General features: G+C 36.8%; 1 protein-coding gene across 2 annotated transcripts in view; it reads right to left on the bottom strand.

Annotated features, from left to right (window-relative positions):
- CDKL5 (cyclin dependent kinase like 5) overlaps window positions 1–24,949 on the bottom strand; it is a 192,650-nt gene that overhangs the window by 127,794 nt on the left and 39,907 nt on the right. The window contains exons 3-6 of one of the 2 annotated variants that reach the window (XM_036840691.1): window positions 10,013–10,100; window positions 8,633–8,728; window positions 4,210–4,439; window positions 1,637–1,671 (exon numbers count right to left, since the gene is read on the bottom strand). In XM_036840691.1, coding sequence (XP_036696586.1) covers window positions 1,637–1,671; window positions 4,210–4,273 — 99 coding nt within the window. In that variant the 5' untranslated portion in view covers window positions 4,274–4,439; window positions 8,633–8,728; window positions 10,013–10,100. The remainder of the gene's footprint in view (window positions 1–1,636; window positions 1,672–4,209; window positions 4,440–8,632; window positions 8,729–10,012; window positions 10,101–24,949) is intronic. The other variant, XM_036840690.1, reaches the window with a different exon arrangement.

Raw genomic sequence — 24,949 nt, 5'->3', positions numbered from 1 at the left:
AAATTTTTTTTAATTTAAGAAAAGAGAAAGTATAGGGGAAAAGGTCACAGGAAGAAGTGTGACAACGACTGAGAGAAAATACTATTGGAAGATTTGTCATTATATATCAGAAATCCCTGGGTTTTAAAATTTAAGGATTAAGACTAAGAACTGAAGCTTCCGTTTGCTATGTTGTATCAACAGAGCCATAGTACAAAAAGGGGTATTATGTTCATGAAAGAGTCAAATTTAATTTGGACACTAACAACCTATTTCCCCTGAGTAGTATCTACCCAAGAATTTTATTTTTTTAAAGCTTCCTAAATTTATTTTAACTCAAGGCACCTCCTTAAAAGCACAGCACTTCACTAGAGAGCTTTCTATTTGTTTAATTTCAAACTGCAGTGATATTTCTTAATTAGGAATTTAAGGTGCTAAATTTACTTTGATTATATTTAATTTATTATTTTAAATTCTTAGTCATCCTGAATCAAGAGCCAACAGTATTCAAACCATTTTTTAGGATTTACTGGCAGAGATCTTCAGATAACTATTATCAATATAAAATAACTCAAACACCCAATTTCAAGAATAATAGAAAATTCTTTGAATTAAAGAGATTTGTGATGTAAAACCCAAAATACATCAACTGTCATGAAGCCTTAAATTCAAAATGTAAGTAATATTTTGTACAATGGGAAAGAAAAAGCAAACATAAAAATTATATCATCTTTATGTGTGTGTATATATATATATATATACACACACACATATACATATATGTTATGACAGATTGATAGATTTGAGAGTTTAAATTAAATGGCTTAGGCTAAATTGCTAAGCTCATCTCAGACATAAATTATATCATTATAAAATATCACAAGAAACTTTAAACCTTGGTCTTAACAAATTATACACAAAATAGTATGAGGCCAGATATTAATATTCAAACTAGGTATACCATAATAGAAAACTATTTAACCTAATGTTTGAAATTGTTACAGCTTCAACACTTGCCATCTTAAAGGTAGTCTCTGAGTAAAACATCCTCAACACTGAGCAACACCTATGGAAACTTGAAATAACCTCCCTGAATAACTGGTGATTATTAATTATAGTCAAATAATCTATATATATAAGATTCATTTCAAGGCTGTTCAAGGGTGATCAACCACAGCTAATAGTCATAATCATACACTATTACCCCAAGCCCTATTTCATAACCAAACACCTATCCACTACCCTTCAAAATTTGGATTCTGACCCAATAAGCAATCTAAGTTATTGGGTCTACAAGAAAAATATTGACATGAAACTCCTCCTTGCTCTTAAGTACTTGAACATAAATTAAATCTGTCACTACTTTGATTTCTTCTCTACCATCTTTTCTCTCTTTCCATTAGGCAGCTTTTCACCTACACATAGGTCAGGTGAAAAAAAGAGCACATGACTGTAAAGAACTAACAACTACTTAATCATGATAAAGCTTACCCAAAGTAGTCTCTTTTTTCAGGGTTCCCATATTAATTCTCCTTTATTAAGCATTATCATCATCATAGCCAGTTTTAATTATATGCCCACATGCACAGAACACTACATTAGTTTCAAAACAGTTAAACATATATAGATATTTTCTTTTTAAAAACTATGTACTTGCCTTGTGTCTGCATTTAAGTACAACTCCATAGGCTCCTATAATAAAAAGAAGTAAACAATTAGGGGCACGTATACAAATTACAGCTCTTGGAGACTGTAGAATCAAAGTTCTATTATATTTACATTGGTTATCAATATATGGTATAATAATGATTCCTAAAATGATAATATTCTGCAGTGATAATGCAATGAGCCATATACAAAGAGATCATGAATACTTATTATACATTTTTTATAAACCAAGAGTATAAGCAACCCATTTCCCCAACAAGTGCGTATTCTTAAATGTTTCTCTTTTTAAAGAAAATTTCACTTGAGGCATTTTTAAACTTAAGCTTAAAAATTTCTAGAGACAAGATTAGGACGTAAGAACTTTAAGAGTAAATTAAAATTACCTCAAAAGATTCTAGGGAACTCAAACTTTAAGAGTTAATGGTTTCACAAAGGTAGGCTCAAGCATGGAGCCTACCAAATATGTTCTCTGTCCTAGGACACATTTAAATTCTCTTCTAAGATACTGGAATGTTTTCCCTGACTAGCAAAATAGTACAGGCCTCACCTCAGCATTCCAATTAATAACTAGTAGGAGTTGCTACATTTCTGCCATAAATATTAAATTCAATAGCACCAGCAGAGGAGTCCAAGGATCTCTGGCCATTTATAGCCAAGCACCCCCACTTTCTCTGATATATTTCAAATGAGATACATCACTAGCTTTTGGGTTACTTATACTATTAACTAGCCAGTAAGCTACTTCCTTAGAGGCAGAACACAGAGTTGACAGCAAGGAAATTGAGGTAAAAGTTATAATGTGAAAAAATCTAATTAGGAGAATCAAAATATAATATATGATAACTGAAGTTTGTAGAAATGATTGACATTTACAGACGGGCAAAGCCCACGTTCATCTCTGAGAAGAGGACTTCAGGGAGATGAAATTAGGAAATGTGTCTCCAACACAGCCTGGAGAGCCAGACTAAGTCTCCCTCACCCAGTAGAGATGGATGAATCTTATTATCACAGTTAGGATGAACCCAGCCATTACAGCCATCCAACTCAACTCCACAATCACCAGGCAATCATCCAATCCTCATTTAACTGCCCATGCTAGTTTTTCTATGGGTGAAAATGCACTGCTTAGGCTGCAGGGATGTACAGTTTGCTTGACAGTTTTTAATTTCCTTAATATACATGTATTTCATAGCCAGAAAGCATCTGAGGTAGTTTACAAAGAAAAAAAAAAACATATAGCAATGATGGTTCTGACTACAACTTAAAACTGACATATTCTGATTTATATAACAGTCTGGTAGTTTTAGTTAATCTAAGCCGATCCCTGAGAAGATTATCACCTATGGGTATACTAAGAAAAACAAGGTTATGATCCAGAAAAACTTAGGCCCAGAATCTGGAACATTCCAACCCTGTTACACCCAAGGAGCTGACCTTCTCCAGCGAGTAGGTTTACGGCATGTCTCTATAATACTTTTGAAAAAACAGAAATAAAAATAATAAAGAAAGCAGGCATTATAAAATTAATAGCAGATAAGACATTGAAAATGAATTTTATCTACATAATTAATATCAATGAAAAACAGGAAAAGGAGTTGACTGGTGAAGGAAGAAGGATCCATTCTTTTTATATGGTTTCAAACTTCAGACCCTGAAGCAAACACCCAATGATTAGACAATATTTGAATTGTTTCTATTTATTTGAAAAGAATTTAACAACTTAATATTAAAATCCAGAACAACTATCCTGTTGACATAGGTAAATTTTAAAACTTCTTTTGAAATTCAAAACTACGTGAAAATTCTGAAATATCAAGTTTTTGTAATATTTGCTTTAAAGATATAGATGCTAAGAAGCCATAATTATAAATCACTTATACCGTGTTAACAGAATCATTTATCAAAATCTCCATAAAGTTATCTTTAAGTCGAGAGCAAAAATTACTAAGAAGGAAAAATCAGGAAGATTTATGAAAATGAAATACCATATTTCATCAAATTGATATCACTGATTATAAGCATTAGTACTACTAGGAAAGAAAAAGTGCTGCCAATCAAACCATGACATGCTACTGATTATAACACATATCTGGTTTCAGAGATGTTAAAAAATGACCAAATTGTGTGGTTCAGAATTTATAAACTGTGGTTTGTTATTCTCAAAGACAAATAGAAGTTATTTATTCATTTATTTATCATGTATTAAGGAAAATTTAACATACAAATTTTAAGTTAGTCAAAATAAGCCTAGCTGACATAAAAAGTAAACGTAACCAAAAAAATGTAGACTAAAGAAATCATGATTGCTAATGAAAAGAATGAAATGAAGGCAGCCTTAAGAAATCTCTGATTTCTTAAACTTTAAAGGATTTTTAAATGTTATTAACGTTCAATTGGAGAATAAGACCCAAATAGTTTAAGAGTAATTTTACTTTTAATATTTTACTCTTAGGCACATATGTGAATTGATAAAGGTTAAGTTAACAGAATCTGAATTAATAACTTTTTTGGTGGTAGATATAATAGTACATTGCTCAAAAACTCAAGGAATGCTAAACTTACCTTCACCTACAACCCCAAGGATCTCAAATTTATTCATCACATTACCAATGTTAGGAATCTTCATGAAGACAAACTCCTCTTTTGATGCAAGCCACAGAACATGGCATCAAAAAAGAACTTCTAAGAAAGTTGTACAGTAAGTAGAACGAAAAATGTCCAAAGGAGGAAATTCTCACAGGTTGGCAGGAACTTTCACATATTTGTCCTAAGGTGAAGTATTAAATGATTCCCTGAAAGAACAAACACAATTAAAAGTCATAAGTTTTATTTCTCAGTACTCTAATAACCTAACCAATCTTTTTGTACAGTTGTTTTAAAACCACATTAATGTTTCATATACTACTACTACTACTACTACTACTACTGCTGCTGCTAATAATAATAGGAGGGAAGAACCCAAAATGAAACACAAATGAAAAAATGTACCTAACTGCATTTGAAATGAATAATATAACTACACTGAAGGAGACTGGGGGAAAAGAATTAACCCCAGGTAACTTCTGAAAACAGTATTTTAACTACATACTCTCCTTGAAGTAAAGACAAAAAGAAATATAAACAAGTATTATACTCAGTTATTTGTTTTTATACAGAGATATGAAACTTCTTCATGTATATTCTAGGATTGAGCAAATAAGTAAATACACTGTGGATAATGTGGGTTTGGTCTCATTCTCATAAAAGGAAGTTACAAAGATGAAAAGGGGGAAAGCTTGGAAATAAGAGTTAACCATATAGGGTCAGTTCTTAATATAGACAGATGTAGAAATAGATATAAATGTGTATGTAAATATACATACACACATACATTCTTCCAAAAAGGTAAAACATGAATCTAACCATAGGCAGCAACAGACAAGCCCAAACTAAGGGACATTCTACTCAATAACTGACCTGTATTCTTTAAAAATGTCTACATCATGAAAGACAAGGAACAACTGAGTAACTGTTCCAGAAAAGAAGATTAAGAGTCATGATAACTAAATATAATGCATGATCCTAGATTGGATCCTAGACAAGAAAAAAAATTTTTTGCTATAAAGGGTAACTGATAAAATTTAAATGTCTACAGATTAGATAATAATACTGTATCAACGATATTTTTTTTCTTTTGACAATAGTAAGGTGGTTACATAAAACAATGCTCTTGTTTTAAGAAATGACAAGATGGATGAAGGTGTTCAAAAGGTACAAACTTCTAGTAATAAAATGAACAAGTCCTAGGGATGCAATGTACAGCATGGTGACTATAGTTAATAATACTGTATTGTATATTTGAAAGTTGCTAAGAGAATAAATCTTAAAAGTCCTCATCACAAGAAAAAAATATGTAACTATGCGTGGTGATGGATGTTAACTAGACTTACTGTGGTGATCATTTTGCAGTACATACAAATATCCAATCATTATGTTGTACACTTGAAACCAATGTTATATGTCAATTAGATTTTGATAAAATAAATAAATAAGGCACAGCCCAGATCTCTAGAATAAGACAGTCTAATAAAAAGCTTAACCAGAAAAAAAAGAGGAAGAACACCAAAGTTTTTAGAGATAAAGTTTGCAACTTAAACCGTTCAGAAAAAAATATGTATATGTGTATGGGGGAAGAGAAAGAGAGAGAGAAATGATAAAGCAAATATGATAAAATATTAACATTTGGGGAATAGGGGTCAAGGGTCTATGAAACAGGAAATTCTTTATACCATCTTTGCAACTTTAAATCTGAAATTATTTCAAAATAAGTTCTTTTGTTTCAAAAAAACCTATCCTATCTTTAAGAAGAAGAACAGCTGTATCAACATATAATATTGGTTTAAAAGCAAGAAATAAATCTAAACCAGTAAAGAAATTTTCTTTGCTGCCTATGAAATCTGAAACTTTTAAAATATATGAATACCCCATGTGGTGTAAAGTACTGACACGAAAAAGTGTGCCGTTCTGTACACTAATAGCAGGAGTGTAAACTTTCTAAAGAGTAAAATGTCCATAATTAAATGCTTTTTAATTTTTATTTATTTATATATTTTTTATTTTTTGGCTGTGTTTGGGTCTTTGTTTCTGTGCGAGGGCTGTCTCTAGTTGTGGCAAGTGGGGGCCACTCTTCATCGCGGTGCGCGGGCCTCTCATTATCGCGGCCTCTCTTGTTGCGGAGCACAGGCTCCAGACGCGCAGGCTCAGTAATTGTGGCTCACGGGCCTAGTTGCTCCGCGGCATATGGGATCCTCCCAGACCAGGGCTCGAACCCGTGTCCCCTGCATTGGCAGGCAGATTCTCAACCGCTGCGCCACCAGGGAAGCCCTAAATGCTTTTTAAATGTTCATATCTTGATAAAAGTATCTGACAAAAACCTACAATATCATTCTTAAATGTGGAATATTTAGATAGTCCCTTTAAAAATTAAGAACGTGACAAGAAGTCCTACTATTAATACTTACTAACATTACTATTAAACATTATCCTGGGGCTTCCCTGGTGGCGCAGTGGTTGGGAGTCTGCCTGCCAATGCAGGGGACACGGGTTCGAGCCCTGGTCTGGGAAGATCCCACATGCCGCGGAGCAACTAGGCCTGTGAGCCACAACTACTGAGCCTGCGCATCTGGAGCCTGTGCTCCGCAACAAGAGAGGCCACGATAGTGAGAGGCCTGTGCACCACGATGAAGAGTGGCCCCCGCTTGCCGCAACTAGAGAAAGCCCTCGCACGGAAACCAAGACCCAACATAGCCAAAAATAAATAAATAAATAAAAATTAAAACAAACAAACAAACAAAAAAACATTATCCTGGTAGGTTCCAGACAGGTCAGTAAAATAAGAAAAAATAAATGAATAAACTATATAGGACTGGAAAGAGGAAAACGTAATAGAATTTACAGATATTATTGTCTACATAGACAATTCAAAGGAATCTACAAATTATTAGAATTATAAGTGTTAACAAGGTAGCTAAACATAAGCTCAATATACAAATATCAACTGTATTTGTAAACATCAATAAGAAACAGAAAATGTAATTTTTAAAAATCATCTTTACAATAACAAAAACAGCACTTAGGATTTAACATAAAAGACACCCAAGACCTCTATTCATATATATATATATATATATACACATACACACATAAACACATATAGATCACACATACATATGCGTGTGTGTGCGTGTGTGTGTATATATATATGTAAACTTTATTCAAAGGCATTAAAGATGACGTATATCAATGAAGTTATCCCAATTTTAAGGCTAGAAAATTCAATATTATAAGAATATCAATTGTCTCCATATTAATCTATACAGTCAATGCAATTCCAATCATCAGAATCCCAAGAGGGTTTTCTGAAGAATTACAACAATCTGATTCTAAAATATATATGGAAGAGCAGAATTCCAAGTACAGCCAACACCATCCCGAATAAGAAAAATAAGAAGGCTCAGCTTTGAGGGGAGGATCTGGCAAGATGCTCTCTACCAAATATACTGAGGGTTAGAATTGAGCTATAGGACTTCCCTGGTGGTGCAGTGGTTAAGAATCCGCCTGCCAATGCAGGGGACACAGGTTCGAGCCCTGGTCCGGGAAGATCCCACATGCTGCGGAGCCCCTAAGCCCATGCGCCACAACTACTGAGCCTGCGCACTAGAGCCCGCGAGCCACAACTACTGAAGCCTGGGCACCTAGAGCCCGTGCTCCGCAACAAGAGAAGCCACCGCAATGAGAAGCCCGCGCACTGCAACGAAGAGTAGCCCCTGCTCGCTGCAACTAGAGAAAGCCCATGAGCAGCAACGAAGACCCAGCGAAACCAAAAATAAACTAATTAATTAATTAATTAAAAAAAAAAGAATTGAGCTATAAAAATTAAAACAGGGTGGTCTTGGCACAGAGATAGACAAATTAGCCAGTGGAACTGATATGAGAGCTCAGAAGTAGACCATACTTCAAAATCCCTATAGCTCCAAACCCACCTCCATGTCACTTCTCTGCTCAAAACCCTCCAGGGGCCTCCCATATCATTAAGAGTGAAAGTCAAAGTCCACATAAGCCACCAGGTCTTAACCTCCTCTCTCCTCTGATGTCATCTCTGACTCTTCTCTCCCTTGGCTTGCTCCACTCCAGCCACACTGACCTCGTTCCAGCTCAATATATAACAAAGTCACAGTTGTCCCTAATGCTAAATATCTGTCACTCTAACATTTACTTTAGGTCAGATTCTTATTGTCTGATTTTTCATTCAATATTTACCAAAAAATGTTTTTGAAAAAAGGCAAGAGAAAGCAGACACTATACTTATTTTAGAAAACAACTTTAATTCAATGGAATCACAAATTTTTAAAGGATGACTGTGACATCTAGAGAAAATAATGTCACAATTTCAAAAGAAATAAACATTTGTTCTATTCATTCATTTATTAAACAAAAAATTACTCACTGCCTAACATGATTCAAAGAATGGGTAAATAAGACACACGAGACAGTGGTGAACAAGATAGGCAAGGTCCTTGCCCTCATGGAGCTTCACATTTTACTGAGGGAGGAAAAAAATACAAGATTATTATCAGATAGTGATACATGTTATGAAGGGAGAAAAAAGGAGTGATTACCCAGACAGACAGCCCTCTCTCTAAAAAGGTGACATTTGAGGTGAAATCTCAGTAACAAGAACGAGCCAGCCATATGAAGATCTAAGTCAGTCACATTCCAGGTAAAAGATGCTCAGAGTGTTTCTGAGAATGAATCATTGTTTCATTTTCTACGGCTGATTTGGAAGAACACCCAGGAAACATTTAAATATTCTACTCTCTGTCAATAATGGTATGGCTCATTTCAAAGGAAACTAGAGATAAATATTAAATTATTCCTACTAAGAAGACTCAGCACCCCCAAAAGTTCTGTATGTAAGTATGTATATATAAAGAACATTTGGTCCCACCTATTCTCTATGGAAATCAAAATCGACTAATGCAAACTGGGAATCAGAATTTAAATGTGTGAGTAAATATATAACATAGGTGTCAAGAGCAGTCTTTTAACTACCAGTATTCATACTGAGGAAAAAAATTTATGCCAAACTGGATTTAACTACAATTTTATATGAATAACGCTAATTAATTTTTTTAAGGCATAAAAACTCAGACACTTCAGCTTCAAGTAACTAAATGACTTGGATGGAATGTCCCTTTGAGGACAAATACAAATGCTGGAGGGAATACTTTTAAAGAACAGCCTAAAAAGCCCCAAAGACTTAACAAGGTTTTGAAGAATTACCTGGCTGAAATCAAGGCAAAAGAATAGAACCCAGAGAGGTAATCCAAATCACCCAAAACAGTTTTAGCTCACAGACACTTGAAGAAAGATTCAGAAAAAATGGGAGAAAAACAGACTTGCTCTTGAAACCTTTATAAATCCAGGGGCAAAAAGGTCAAAGGCAAAAGTGTTTCAAAAAAAATGGTACAGATGAACCGTTTTGCAAGGCAGAAATGGAGACACAGATGTAGAGAACAAACGTATGGACACCAAGGGAGGAAAGCGGGGGAGATGAATTGGGATATTGGGATTGAGATATATACACTAATATGTATAAAATAGATAAGTAATAAGAACCTGCTGTATATAAATAAATAAATAAATAAATAATTTTTTAAAAAGCGTTTCAAAGAAGGAAGTACGATAAGTACCACTCACTTGGAGCTGAAACCCCAAAGAGCTATACTCCTTGGATAAAATAAACCAGAAAAAAAATCAGTCCCAGGACAGACTTGAATTACAGCTTTATGTCACCTGAGCGACCTAAATAAACCTCTAAGTGTACCTTGGATTGAGGTGGTCCCACATTCAGATTGTTAGTACCAACAGTTGTCTGGTTGAAAGGGGTGGCGGCAGGCAGTGGGGGCAGGAGTCTGCAGGAAGGTAACATGAACCTAGGCATCACAATATTGTTACAGATAATTTCTTGTTTACATCATGCAGTACATAATCAAAGATAACCAGATACACAAAGTAATAAGATACCATTAACAAGAACTAACGGAAATGACCAAAACAGAAAATGACCCAGAAAGACTTATAATATCAGAATTATCAGAAATAGCCTGTAAGACCACTATAGGGTTGAATTAATAAAAGCCCAAGGGTTGAACATTTTGACAGAACTGGAAGGTCCAAAAGGTGGAAGAACAAATTGGAAAAATAAATTAGAATTCCAGAACTGGAAAATAGAATACCACCAAGGGAACTCAACAGACAGTATAAAGAAAAAAGTATCATGATACATAAGATTTTAAACATTTGTAAAACTTGAACAAATGAAAAGATAAAGTATAGCAAAGAACAGCAGAATATCATTTTTTCCCCAAGCACACACATAACATTTACAAAAACTGATAAAGTGCTAGGCCATAATGCAATTCAAAGCAAATTACAAGGATTTTAGTCCAAGGATGATCTCTCTCCAAAATGCAAGTATGCAAGAAATTAGTCACAAAAGAAATAACTAGGAAATATTCATATGTTTAGAAATTAATAAATACATTCTTAAAATAATCCATAAGTCAGTCAAAGAAGAAACCATAACAAACATTTAGAAGTAACAAAAATAGGGACTTCCCTGGTGGTGCAGTGGTTAGGAATCCACCTGCCAATGTAGGGGACACAAGTTCGAGCCCTGGTCCGGGAAGATCCCACACGCTGCAGAGCAACTAAGCCCATGCGCCACAACTACTGAGCCTGCGCTCTAGAGCCCGCAAGCCACAACTACTAAGCCCACGTGCCACAACTACTGAAGCCCGCGCGCCTAGAGCCCGTGCTCCGCAACAAGAGAAGCCACCGCAAGGAGAAGCCCACGCACCGCAATGAACAGTAGCCCCAACTCGCCACAACTAGAGAAATCCTGCGTGCAGCAACGAAGACCCAACGCAGCCAAAAATAAATAAATAAATAAATAAATTTTTTAAAAATTAGAAAATAAAAATAACAAAAATACAAATTCATGGGAAGAAGCTAAAACAATGCTTAGGGAGGGAATTGAAAGCCTCATATATACGTATATCACAAAATATAAAAAAATAAACTAAGCATCTATCTTGAGAGGTTTTAAATAAAAGAACAGCAAAATAAATCCAAAGAAAGTATAAAGAAAGAAATAATTAAGAGCAGAGATTCATGAAATAGAAAACACACAGAAATAAAGAGATCAAAAGAGCTGGATCTCGGAAATCAACTTTGGAACTAATCAAGGACAAAAGAGAACTCAGCCCAGTCAACACACTGAATTCTAGCTTTATGCTATCCTGAGCAGAGAACCCAGCCACACCATGCCAGACTTCTGACCTAGAGAGCTGTGAGCTAATATATGGGTGCTGTTTTAAGCCACTAAGCTTGTGGTAATTCATCATAAACAACAGAAAACTAATAAAGCAGTACTATTTCATTTATATACAGTTTTAAAACAGGCAAAGTTGAATTACAAACTATATTGTCTAGGTATGCATATATAAGTGGTAAATCTATTAAAAAAAATAAGTGACCATGGAAGTGTTTCTTTTAAAAATGAGGATATTTGGACTTCCCTGGTGGCCCAGTGGTTAAGAATACACCTGCCAATGCAGGGGACATGGGTTCGAGCCCTGGTCTGGGAAGATCCCACATGCTGTGGAACAACTAAGCCCGTGCACCACAACTACTGAGCCTGCACACCTAGAGCCCGTGCTCCACAACAAGAGAAGCCACCGCAATGAGAAGCCCGCTCACCGCAACGAAGAGTAGCCCCCACTTGCTGCAACTAGAGAAGGCCCGCGCACAGCAACGAAGACCCAACGCAGCCAAAAATAAAAGTAAATAAATAAATTTATTTTTAAAAAATAAATAAATAATTAAAATAAAAATGAGGATATTAATTATCTCTAGGGAGGAGTTGAGATTGATAAGAGATACATAGGAGGGCTTTCTGGGGCACTGGTAATGTTCTATTTCTTGACTTGAGTGAAAGTTAGACAGACATTCATTAGAGTGTAAATTTGTTTTACGTATTTCTATGTTGTTATATTCCACAATAAAACAAGTTTTTAAGAAGTCAGAGAGTAATTCTGATAATGACATCATACATAAATAGTTCTGTGGTCATTGATATGGAGGCAAATAAAGCATTTCAATATTACATTAACCAAAAAAGTTTACCTGAACTATCTCTCTCCAGACTCCACATATTGCCGTGTGTCTAGTGCTGGGTATCAACAACAAAACCAAAAACTCCCAGTGATGGATAACCTGGATGATGACCACACTCCAAAACCATGCCAGAGGACGAGCTGGTGAGGAAACTGGGCAAAATAGGCCTCAATGAGAGATGACTGGCATCCCAATGTGTGAAGACTCTTTGAAAAAGAGGGAGCAGAGCGGGTGATTTGGACTATTTCAGGGGGAATACCTAAGATCAGTGGTAGAAGTGAAAAGGAGACAGATGTCAGCTCAGTAGTGATTTGGACAATGATGAACCATCAATGGTTACTCATTCATTCTATAAATATCTTTCAGATCCTACAGTGGGCCAGCCCACCACAGATGCTTCGGGATACAGCAATGAACAATACAGACAGAGCCCCTGCTCTCATGAGCCAATGAGGGGAGACAGACAATAAACAGACAAACACGATCATTCCAGACAGTGACAATTATTATGAAGGAAAGAAAACAGTCTTATGATAGAGTTTTGGAGACTGAAAAGGGGGGGTAGGTAGATAAGGTAGTCTGGGAAACGCCTGTCGAGGAGGTAAAATTTGATCGAAATCTGTTTAATGTAAAGAAGCCAGCCATGGGAACAGGGATGTGAGAAGAGCGTTCAAGGCAGTACAGAGTCTTAGAGAGCCTGATAACTACAAGGAACAGAAAAGATCTGTAATCCGAAGCACAGCACACTAGAAGGGGACCTGCAGGGGGCAGGAAGAGCCCGCTGGAAGCAGTCTGGCCTGGCCGTGGTATTAAAGAGTTGTGTACTAAATTAGATGTCCTCTAAGGTCCCTTCCAACAAAAAGATTGTAAGAATCTCTCAAAAATCATTTGAGTTTCTGATTACTAACCATTAACTTTGTAAACAAACAACAGAATGCTTTTTAAAGTGGATTTCTCTTGCACTAAGAAAGACACCTAGAATTAAGCAATCTTGTCTCTGCATTGGCAAGCAGGTACCTACAAGAACTGACAGAAATGTAAGGCTTATAATTTATTTCATATATTATTAGTATTGAATTTAAGAGCTGCCTGAGCCTTGAATGTTTCCTCTGTTGCTGAAATTATAATCTTCATCTCAACGGGTCTTTTCTTCTTCCCAAAGAAAGTACAAAATCAGTTGAATCATGAGTTTTGTTTTTGTTTCTGGCATTGTTTTTTTTTTTTAAAGTTATACAATTTTTATTTATTTATTTATTTATTTATGGCTGTGTTGGGTCTTCGTTTCTGTGCGAGGGCTTTCTCTAGTTGCGGCAAGTGGGGGCCACTCTTCATCGCGGTGCGCGGGCCTCTCATTATCGCGGCCTCTCTTGTTGCGGAGCACAGGCTCCAGACGCGCAGGCTCAGCAATTGTGGCTCACAGGCCTAGTTGCTCCACGGCATGTGGGATCTTCCCAGACCAGGGCTCGAACCCGTGTCCCCTGCATTGGCAGGCAGATTCTCAACCACTGCGCCACCAGGGAAGCCCCTCTGGCATTGTTTTTATACATACAAATGAGAGAGCCATTTTGTCACTGAAATTGGATAGGAATGAATATGGTACATGACAAAATCTCTGCTATAATAAGAGAGTTCGAATGGTTTGAAAGCATCTTAAAACTCGTGATCCAGGTATGGAAAGAAATCATTTCCATGGAAAGCACAGCGTTATGAAAAAAACATCCTACTCTCTTGCAGAGAATTCTCCATGTTGACTCTAAGTGAGGAGATAATGCACTCCTCACTCCTATTTAGTTTTCTTCCTTCATGGGACCACCTGACATATTTAATAGGATCTTCATTTTGCTTTATTCCCCCAATAGTGAAGAGCAATTTGATTCATCAATCCATTCTCTATAATTCAGTTCCCATTAAATCAAACTGATACTTGAGTATCATGAGTAAAATACACACAGTTTAATAGCATAAAAATTTCAAACTGTGAACAAATGTAGGGATACCAAGGGGGAAGGGGAAGTAGGATGAATTGGGAGATTGAGGTTGACATATACACACTGCTATATGTAAAACAGATAACTAATGAGAACCTACTGTATAGCTCAGGGAACTCTACTTATTGCTCTGTGGTGACCTAAATGGGAAGGAAATCCAAAAAAAGAGGGGATATATGTATACGTATGGCTGATTCACTTTGCTGTAAAGCAGAAACTGACACAGCAGTGTAAAGCAACCATACTCGGGCTTCCCTGGTGGCGCAGTGGTTGAGAATCTGCCTGCCAATGCAGGGGACACGGGTTCGAGCCCTGGTCTGGGAAGATCCCACGTGCCGCGGAGCAACTAGGCCCGTGAGCCACAACTACTGAGCCTGCGTATCTGGAGCCTGTGCTCCGCAACAAGAGAGGCCACGATGGTGAGAGGTCCGCACACCGCGATGAAGAGTGGACCCGCTCGCCGCAACTAGAGAAAGCCCTCGCACAGAAACGAAGACCCAACACAACCAAAAATAAATAAATTATTAACTAAAAAAAAAAAAAAAAGCAACTATACTCCAATTTAATTAATTAATTAATTAATTACTTTTTAAAAATTTCAAACTGTGAAACATGTAGCTTGCCTCCCCACCCTTTACCCTTAGAATCCTTCCACAAGGTAAGAAATCCAGTCAATGTATCTCCTACCCAGTTACCTGATATTTCTCCTAGCACTGCCAACCCTACTAAACTCCCAGCCCTTCCTGAGAATCTGAGGGCCTCAAGGTTCAGATAGAAAAAGGGAACTAAACTGGGATCAGAGAAATTCAGAGTTCACACTAACACTGTACTATTTAAGATACACTATTGGTGTAAAAGGTTTTGAAAGCACTTGCATGAAAATGTATCGATTTTATCATGGTTTCTATGGGATAATTTGTTCTGATCTCCAAATTCTAAATAACTGAATTTAGAACAAACTTACAGAAGCTGGGAGCCACCTAGATTTTGCTGGGTTGATGTGGATCAGAAAATGTGGTCTAAGTTACTGTCCTCTATTCCAAAAAAACCAAAAAACAAAAACAAACAAAAAACGCCACCAACCAAACAAAAAACAAAACGCTGACTTTCAGATGGAAAAAAAGAGAAGGACTGAAGGTCAAGACTGTTGAAGAACACCTACAGGCTTCAAATGAATTCAAGACCATTGGCCTAGATACGTTTCATACCTGAAATGCTTTAAGACTCTGGAGATGAGATTGCTGAATCTCAGTGGTCTTGGGAAAGCCATAGGGAAAAGAAGATGAGAACAAAGACTGGCCTAGAGCAAATGCAGTCACATTTTTTCAGAAAAGGTAAACCAGTACATTCTTTAAACTCCACGCCTGAGAACTTAAAAGTAAGCAATCATTCAATAAATATGTCTTGAGAGTTAACTATATGCCAGGCACTATGAGAGTCACCGGGAATATATCGGTAAAGGAAAGACACAAAACCCCTTATCTCACCGAGTTTATCAAAGGATCACACAATAAGTGTAAAACTGCAAATATAAGTGCTATGAAAAAGAGATATAAGGCTCTACAAGGGCTTGTACAGAGGTTTTCCACCTAATTAGGGAGGGTTGGCTTTTCCAGAGAAAGCTTTCAGTGGGCTGAGATCTGTAGGACAATTAGACATAAACTTACAGAGGAGGAGGGATGCACCAGGAGAAAATGATTTATGCAAAAGTCCCAGGTCAGGAGGGAACATGGCAAACACAAGAGACTCAAAGGTGGCAAGGGTTGGGTGGTTAATAACCCAGTACAAGGTGAGGCTGGAAAAACAGCAAGTTGTTTAAGTAGTTTTATCTTTATCATGAGACAGAGGGAACCACTGGAGGGTTTGAACAAGAATGGGAGATGGGTCCAGGGGGTGGTATGACAATCAGATGATTTGCATTTTTTTTTTAATTTTTTTTTTTAATTTATTATTTATTTATTTTTGGCTGTGTTGGGTCTTCGTTTCTGTGCAAGGGCTTTCTCTAGTTGCGGCAAGCGGGTGCCACTCTTCATCGCAATGCGCGGGCCTCTCACTGTGGCTCACGGGCCTAGTTGCTCCGCAGCATGTGGGATCCTTCCAGACCAGGGCTCGAACCCGTGTCCCCTGCATTGGCAGGCAGACTCTCAACCACTGCGCCACCAGGGAAGCCCAGATGATTTGCATTTTGAAAAGATCACACAAGCTACAGAGTAGAGAACGGCTCTGTGCCTGGAAGGGGAGCTATCAATTTGGGGGTTTAACAACTAGGAAGCCACTGCAACCACCCAGGTGAAAGGATAAGGGCGGGATGGACTAAATTGGTACACATGAAGAGAAATGGAAAGAGTTAGGATATATTTGGAGGGGAAGCCAATACAGCTGGGGATGGATTAGAGATGGGAAGTGAGGGAAACAAATCAAAGATAACTTCTTGGTTTGGGGCTTGGGCTATGAGTAGATAGAGGTTGCTGCTTCTTGATGTGAGGAAAACTAAAAAAGGAGCAGGTTAAGGGAAGGGAAGAAATTCAGGATTCCATTTTAGGCATGTTAAGTTTGAGTTTACATATCCATAAAAATGAAAAAGGCAAAAACCAAAGGAAAAAGAGAAATTTAAAAATGAGGAAGAGAATCTGCAACTTACATCACAAAAAGAAAGAACCCTAAAACATAAAATGTTCCTATCGCTTGATAAGAGGGGTAAGAAACCCAATTTTTAAAATGGGCAAAGTGATATGAACAAATAGTTCACAGAAGAGGAAACAGAAATGGCTCTTAAACATATAAAAGGTTACTCAAGTTTACATATAATAAAAACTGAAGATTAAAACTACACTGAGATACAATTTTTCAGATTAGCAAAACCCAAAACTAACGTACCATGTTGATGAACGCATGAGGGAATTAAGCTTACTCATATATTGCTGGTGGGAATGTATATAGATAGATAGATAGATACAACTTTTTGGAGGCCAATTTGATATCTTTCAAAACTAAAAACAAACATATTCTAATGACACAGCAATTACATTCCTAGGAATTTATCCTCAGAAAACACTCTCTCTCTCTCTCTCTCTCTCACACACACACACACACACACACACACACACACACACACACACACACACACGATAAGCATATGCTATTCACTGCAGCATTGTGTGTAAAAGCAAAAGAATGGAAACAACCTAAATATCAAGAGGGGCCTGATTAAATGAATTATGGTACATCCATTCAGTTATTTTAAGTTAGAAATGGAAGTGAAATACTCTAATATAGCATTTCACAAATTTGAATTTTCTCGATGATTTATTTTCCAATAAATCAAAACTAAACTTAAGATTGTATTCTAATTAAATACCACTTATATCTGTTTTGTACACTGATTCTATATATGATATATTTGAAAGAGGAGGTTTATTGCTATTTTTTGAAGTTTGAAAAATCTACTAATTGAAAAAGATAAAAGTACACGGTAGAGGGACTTCCCTGGTGGCACAGTGGTTGAGAATCTGCCTGCCAATGCAGGGGACACGGGTTCAAGCCCTGGTCGGGGAAGATCCCACATGCCGTGGAGCAACTAGGCCCGTGCGCCACAACTACTGAGCCTGCGCTCTAGAGCCCGTGAACCACAACTACTGAGCCGGCGTGCCACAACTACCGAAGCCCGCGCGCCTAGAGCCCGTGCTCCGCAACAAGAGAAGCCACTGCAAGGAGAAGCCCGCTCACCACAACACAGAGTAGCCCCCGCTCACCGCAACTAGAGAAAGCCCGCGCGCAGCAACGAAGACCCAATGCAGCCAAAAATTAATTAATTAATTAATTAATTATTTTTTTAAAAGTACATGGTAGAGTTTATTGGTCCTGAAGACATCAAGCGATTTCAAACACTGTTAAATAATCTGGAAAATTCACAAATGCTGCTTCCAGGCTAAACAATGTTAATGCTGTCACAAACTGATGTTATCAAGTCTCCGGATTCGTGGTAGACTGAAAATTACATCAGAAAGACTCTAAATCCTGGGTTTCTCTCCAGTTAAAAAATAAGGATCCTCTGTTGGAAGTCCCACAGTTTCATTTCTAAACACTCAGAACCTCTCAAACTGAAAATGAGTGTCAAAATTCTCAATTAATAAATGTCAGTTAATAAAGGACCAGTATAAAATATATATAGCCTACCTTCTCTCTTTTCATTTCAGTTCCAAATCACTTACCAAGGTAAGTTTCAAGAGCAATTGAGTAAAATCATTTTAGAACAAGGGAAGGAATGGAGTGATTACCTTTCAGCCTATTTCAGAAAAACTACAAAACCAGAATAAGTGGAATACTGCTGGCCAAACATCTGGTGATTAAGCTATTCCTGGGAGGGTCACTTATTTCAAAGAGAAAGAACAAATAGTAACTAGACAGCAGCAACTTTGCAAGGCATGAAAAAGAAGTCTGGGATATTTTCCAAATGGGTTGGGAGGAAGTTATTTTTATTTACAGAGATATTTGTGTCCTATTTAAAATACAGAAGGAACTCAAAAAATAAGAATAAAAAAAAAATCAAGCTAAAGATCTTGTACTTCCCCAGCTGTTTGTCCTGCTAACTTTAGAAGGATAAGTAACACTACTTTGACCAAACAAAGAACAGTCAAAATTACAAGCAATTTTATCAAGGCCATTAATTGATGAAAGCATTCAATTAAGTTCAAGAGATTTGAACACATAACTAATAAATAATAAAAATTTAATATGTTAAAAGAAAAGAAAGATAGGTTCTTTCCCTCAAGGAAATTACAATTAAAAATAAAACAAAACAAAAGAAGATACGGTTAAGAGGACTTTTAGGCTATAGCTCTCTCCCACATACTAACTTAATATTAAGCTGAGCAGTCTCTTGAAGCTTTGGTTTGTTTCCATTTGTAAACTGAGGTTAAGTCACCCTGACACCAAATATGTGGCATCTTTTCCAACATCGAATCTCTAACACCTGGGCGTCCTACAATCTACTCTAACTACCCAGAGTTAACACCAGACTCCGCAGGTTTAAGGGCTCAGTCCCACAGACTTCCCTCACTTTAGATGCCAGTCACAAGTCCCGGGTCCCCAGGGCACCTGCACTTCTGTCTGACTCGGCTAAAAAATTTGGGGGTTCCCACAAACCCTTCCTCAGGTTTGATAATTCCCTAGAATGACTCACAGAACTCAAGAAAATGCTTTAGTTACCATTACTGGTTTATTATAAAGGATACAACTCAGGAACAGCCAAATCGAAGAGGTGCAATGGGCAAGTTACAGGGGGTGGAGGGAAGAGGAGCAAAGCTTCCATGACCTCCTAGGGTATATCACCTTGCCAGCACCTCCCAGCACTTCAATGTGTTCACCAACTCAGAACCTCCCCAAAGCCTGTTGTTTAGGGGTCTTCATGGAGGCTTTAGTACATAGGCATGACTGATTAAATCACTGGCCACTGGTAATTGAACTCAATCTCTGGCCCCCTCTTCTCCCCAGAGGTAGGGGATAGGACAAGGGGGCTGAAAGTTCTAACCTTCTAATCATGGCTAGTCCTTCTGGTGACCAGGCCCCATCCTGGTGTCATCTAGGGGCCTCTGCCAGAAGTCATCCATTAGCATACAAAAGACACTCATCACTCAGGAGATTCAGGTGACATCTTAAGACAAGAACAGAATATGAGACAGACAAAAGGGTAAAGGCATTCGAGGAAAAGTTCTTGCTAAAATAGGCCAAAAAAAAAAAAAAGAAACCAGAAAACAAGGAGTGTTTATAGAACCCAAGTCATTCAGCTTCTCTGAAATCTAGGGCACAGGTCCAGGAATGACAGGAACAAGGCAGGGACTAAATCATTAAAGGCCTTGTATGCCATGCAACAGGTATGTTTCCCTATATTTTAAGAAAGGATTCAACTGCTGCACAAGACATTTGAAGGCTACTGCCATAGACAACAGTAAATCAAGAGCAGCTTTTTAGATGAGTACCTATCAGTATTATGTTTCAGAAAAATCACCATGGAGGCAGGAAGAGGGTTAGGGCAGAGACACTAATCAGAAAGCTACTGATTGATGGAGGCCAGGCAGAAAATGATGAAAATCTCAACTAAAGCAGCAGTGAGGAGAGAAAGGTGGATAGATTTGAGATTTTTAGGAGGTGTACTCAAAAGACACAGTGCCAATTTAAAATAGTTGATGAATGAGTAATGGAGAAGTCTAGATGATTATAAAATTTCTGCCTTGACTACCGGGCATAACTGAAACTGGGAACATAGAGGAGCATATGGAAAACAATATTACATGATTGACAATTATGGGGTCATTTATTATGGGAAGTTTTATACTGCAAAATGCAGAGATATCATGGATAGCTGAATGAATACAAAGTTGAACTTCAGGTCAACAGTAAGGAATATAAGTCATACAAATTGAGAATATAAGAATCTCAAGATTTAACTTAATTTCCAACTTAAGGCAGCTTCATCAAGAATATAACCTGCTCTATGGGTATTCTCAGGCTCCATTATGAAGTCACTTCTCAGATGAATACATTATAATCACATCCTTTTAGAATCCTTAGAAAAGATGCCTTGGAAAGAGATGAGTTCATGTAATCATGGCATTTCATCTACCCAAAGCCAAAAACTTTGGAATCTTTCGGACCAAAGATTCTCAAACTATTTAGAATAATAGTCTAGTTTTTTTTTTAATCCCATGTAAATTATATTGTAAAATACAGTAAAAATGTTAAATTGCTATAAAAGTTTCTAAACTCTTAATTCACTTTTAAAATATTTTTATACAAAAATACTTAATATGTTTAAGACTCAATATTTTAAGTGTTAAAAGCGCCCTGACAGGGACTTCCCCGGTGGTCCAGTGGTTAAGACTCCTTGCTCCCAAAGCAGACGGCCCTGGTTCTATCCCTCATAGGGGAACTAAGATCCCGCATGCCGGAGGCGCAGCCAAAAAATAAATAAATAAATAATGAATTTTAAAAAAAGAAAGAAAGAAAGTGTATTTTAAAACAAAAATGCCCTGACAATTCATAGTCCAGACAGGGATCCACTGACTCCTACAGAAAGAAACAAATTTTAAAACACATAACCATTATTTATAGTAAAAGACCATGACTTATTCTTTTTAGACTAAAGTTGTTATATCATTTTACTATCAAAAATTGTTAATTTCTTACTGCCTACCAAAATTCCAAATTTCTAAGGCAATGATGTCAAGGAAAATAGCTAAAGACATCTCTTTCACTCATTCATTCATTTGCTCACTCACTTATTCATTCAACAAATACCTACTGAACACCTATTAAGTAGGTTAGGGATCATCTCATCTGACCTTATTTTACAGAGGGGAAAATTTAGGCTCATAGTAGTTATGTTACTTAATCTGAAATTAACTATAACCTTCGGCAATTGCTTTCCTGTGAATTTAACTATAATTTTTGACAATCACCCACTCTTCCACTATAAGAATCCTTGGCTCCAAAGCAACTACACCTACTAATCAATACCTAGAACATGCCTTTTCACTTTCCCATTTCTATGCCTTTGTTCCAATCATTTCCCCACCCCTGCCCCCAGTCTTTGCCAACTGAAATATTAGCCATCATTTTTTTTTAAATCAAGTAAATTATAACTTCTTCTCTGTTCAGCCTAGCTAGAAGTTATTCTCTATAAACTCTGCGTTCTTTTTTAGTTAAGATTAACTAACAGATTCCCATGATAAAAATTCAAAAAGCCAGTCTATAAATTCTTACATACAGCACTTACATGACATTCATTACATACTTATTTAAACATTTATTGTTTGCATACACATCTATTTCCCTTAGATAAAACATAATTTCCTGGAAACTAGATACCATATCTCCACTATATCCTGTATCAGCATTTCAACTCTATTCTGCCTATCAACTGAGAGAGAATAATGATCCACATTTCTAAAAGAAAGATACAGGGATAAACAACTCTAACAATTCTTAAATAATTAAGAATTGACTATGCATATTTACAACAGTAACTGACAGAGAATGAACTTGTAAACAATATTACTGTCAATTACTATCTGTATGTGGATTAGCCACAGTACATTGTGCTTTACAGTTCCACAGTAGTAACTTAATTACTTGTGTTTTTAATTCCATACATATGATATCTAAAGCCCTCTGAAATACAAACTACCATCTTCTTCTTCAGGGAATCAGAGAATCTTAAAAGCTAGAATAAACCATACCCATTCATTATAGGAATGAGGAAACAAAGCTTATATCAAAGTCTCCTAACCAGCTTCTGAGGAGGAGCTCTGCTCTAGCCTGACTGAAGGGCCCTCTCCCCATTCACAACAGAGTAGGTGGGAAAACTAGACAACTTCCTGGTTACCATGGTGCCTGCTCTTCAGTGTGGTATCATCATTTTCCTTGAAATAACTCCCACTTTACTTAATCATAGACACAGGATTCAATATTTTAAAGAAACCCATGCACATCCTGAATTTAAATACTGTCTATTGGGACTTCCCTGGTGGTACAATGGTTAAGAATCCACCTGCCAATGCAGGGGACACGGGTTCGATCCCTGGTCCGGGAAGATCCCACATGCCTGGAGCAACTGAGCCCGTGCGCCACAGCTACTGAGCCTGCACCCTAGAGCCCGCGAGCCACAACTACTGAGCCCGCACACTTAGAGCCTGTGCTCCGCAACAAGAAAAGCCACCGCAGTGAGAAGCCTGTGCACCGCAATGAAGAGTAGCCCCTGCTCCCCGCAACTAGAGAAAGCTTGAGCACAGCAACGAAGACCCAACGCAGCCATAAATAAATAAATAAATTTATTTTTAAAAATTGTCTATTATCTATTCTGAATAATGCAAACATATGCATGACTGTTAACATAAGCTAACATATCCTAATAATTTTAAAAATCAAAAGTGAATTTTCTTTTCGTTTCTACACTTACAATATGTCCTTCTTAGAAGATGAAATAACGTTATTTCAATAATCCAAGACTAATTAAGATGATGAACAATCAGGCCGAGTGTACTGCTTGTTGGCACAAACCCTTCCTCTACCTGGACCTTTCTGTCTATTCTTCTGAGAATACTAACACACCTGGGTGTCAACCTTTATTAATTATGTGACCATGAGCAAGTTATTTAACCTCTTTAAGTCTCTTTTCTCATTCACTAAGAGGGACTAATACTACCTACTTATAGGTGAGGATTCAAGGTTATGTAAGTAGAGCCTCTGATGCGCAGTAGCCATGTAATAAAAAAACAACTATTATTAGTAATTAAATAATAAGATTCATTTAACACAATAGATGACAGAAATAAGAAGGCTAATATCTCAAGAAAGTGGGATTTATCATCTCAGTTATGAGCCTGTGCTTAAAGAAATTCCCCAAATGAGACAAGTAAGTTATGTCAAGACCCATAAGGAATAATAGATTCATGAAATGTCATTAGCATTTTAAGAGCAATATTTTTATTAAAGTAAATAAAACATTTTTAAAGCAAGCAATATTTTAGTCTTGCCAGTTCTGATGACAATTAAATTACCTGCAAAGCACTGTTATTTTATTAAGTTGAAACAATATCACTGGAAAATTTTCTACTCAGCCTAAACAATTTAGAACTATGCTAAATCTAGAACCACTTCTAAAATTTCATTGCACTATCAACATTATTGATAATTTACAGAGTCTTGTAAGCAAAGAAACCTTCAACTTACTTTATAAAGTAAATCATCTTCTGTTGTACCAAGACAAACAACAAGAACTGACAAATCAAAGAGCCATCTATAAGCAGAATTGCTGAGGTATATTTGTAAAGCACTTATTTGATGTGGAGGAAAGCAAATACACTTCAATTACCTTTAGCCCTATCAGATTTCATGAAAGAAACCACAGAAACAAGACACACACACAAAGTACAGTCAGAGGACTACAAATGGGAAGTATTCTTCCTGAGCTATGGAAAATAAAATGAGGCTTCATTTTCAAAAGATAAAATACAGAGAGAAGAGGTGAGTCACTGAGTCTAAACTCCAAAGAAAAGTGTTATCAATTAATTACTATCAAAGAATAAAGAAAACATGATGGAGGCAAGTGAAGATTATTATTTAGAACTAGGGGAAGGGATAAACTGGAAGACAGGGATTAACACATACACACTACTATATATAAAATAGATAACTAATAAGGAGCTACTGTATAGCACAGGGAACTCTACTCAATACTCTGTAATGGCCTATCTGGGAAAAGAACCTAAGAGTGGATATGTGTATATGTATGACTGATTCACTTTTCTGTAGAGCAGAAACTAACACAACATTGTAAATCAACTATACTACAATAAAAATTAATTTAAAAAAATATTCTAAGACTATGTCTGAGAGGTACATCTAACTCTCCAGAATACTTCAGTCATTATCAGTGAATGTTCTTAAAAGAAATTAGAAGAGATTCTCCAACTCTAGAGAAGAAAAAAAGGAAAATTAAATGGGAAATAGACAAATGAACCCCCACCCCATTACCGACAGTAGGAAGGAGATAAATGAAAACGATTTTCAGCACTTTCTATCTTTCATCATGTCCT

Source organism: Balaenoptera musculus, chromosome X (genome assembly GCF_009873245.2).
Source record: "Balaenoptera musculus isolate JJ_BM4_2016_0621 chromosome X, mBalMus1.pri.v3, whole genome shotgun sequence".
NCBI lineage: Eukaryota > Metazoa > Chordata > Mammalia > Artiodactyla > Balaenopteridae > Balaenoptera > Balaenoptera musculus.
Note: the sequence above shows the minus strand (reverse complement) of the source record. Positions and strands in the feature narration are given on the sequence as shown.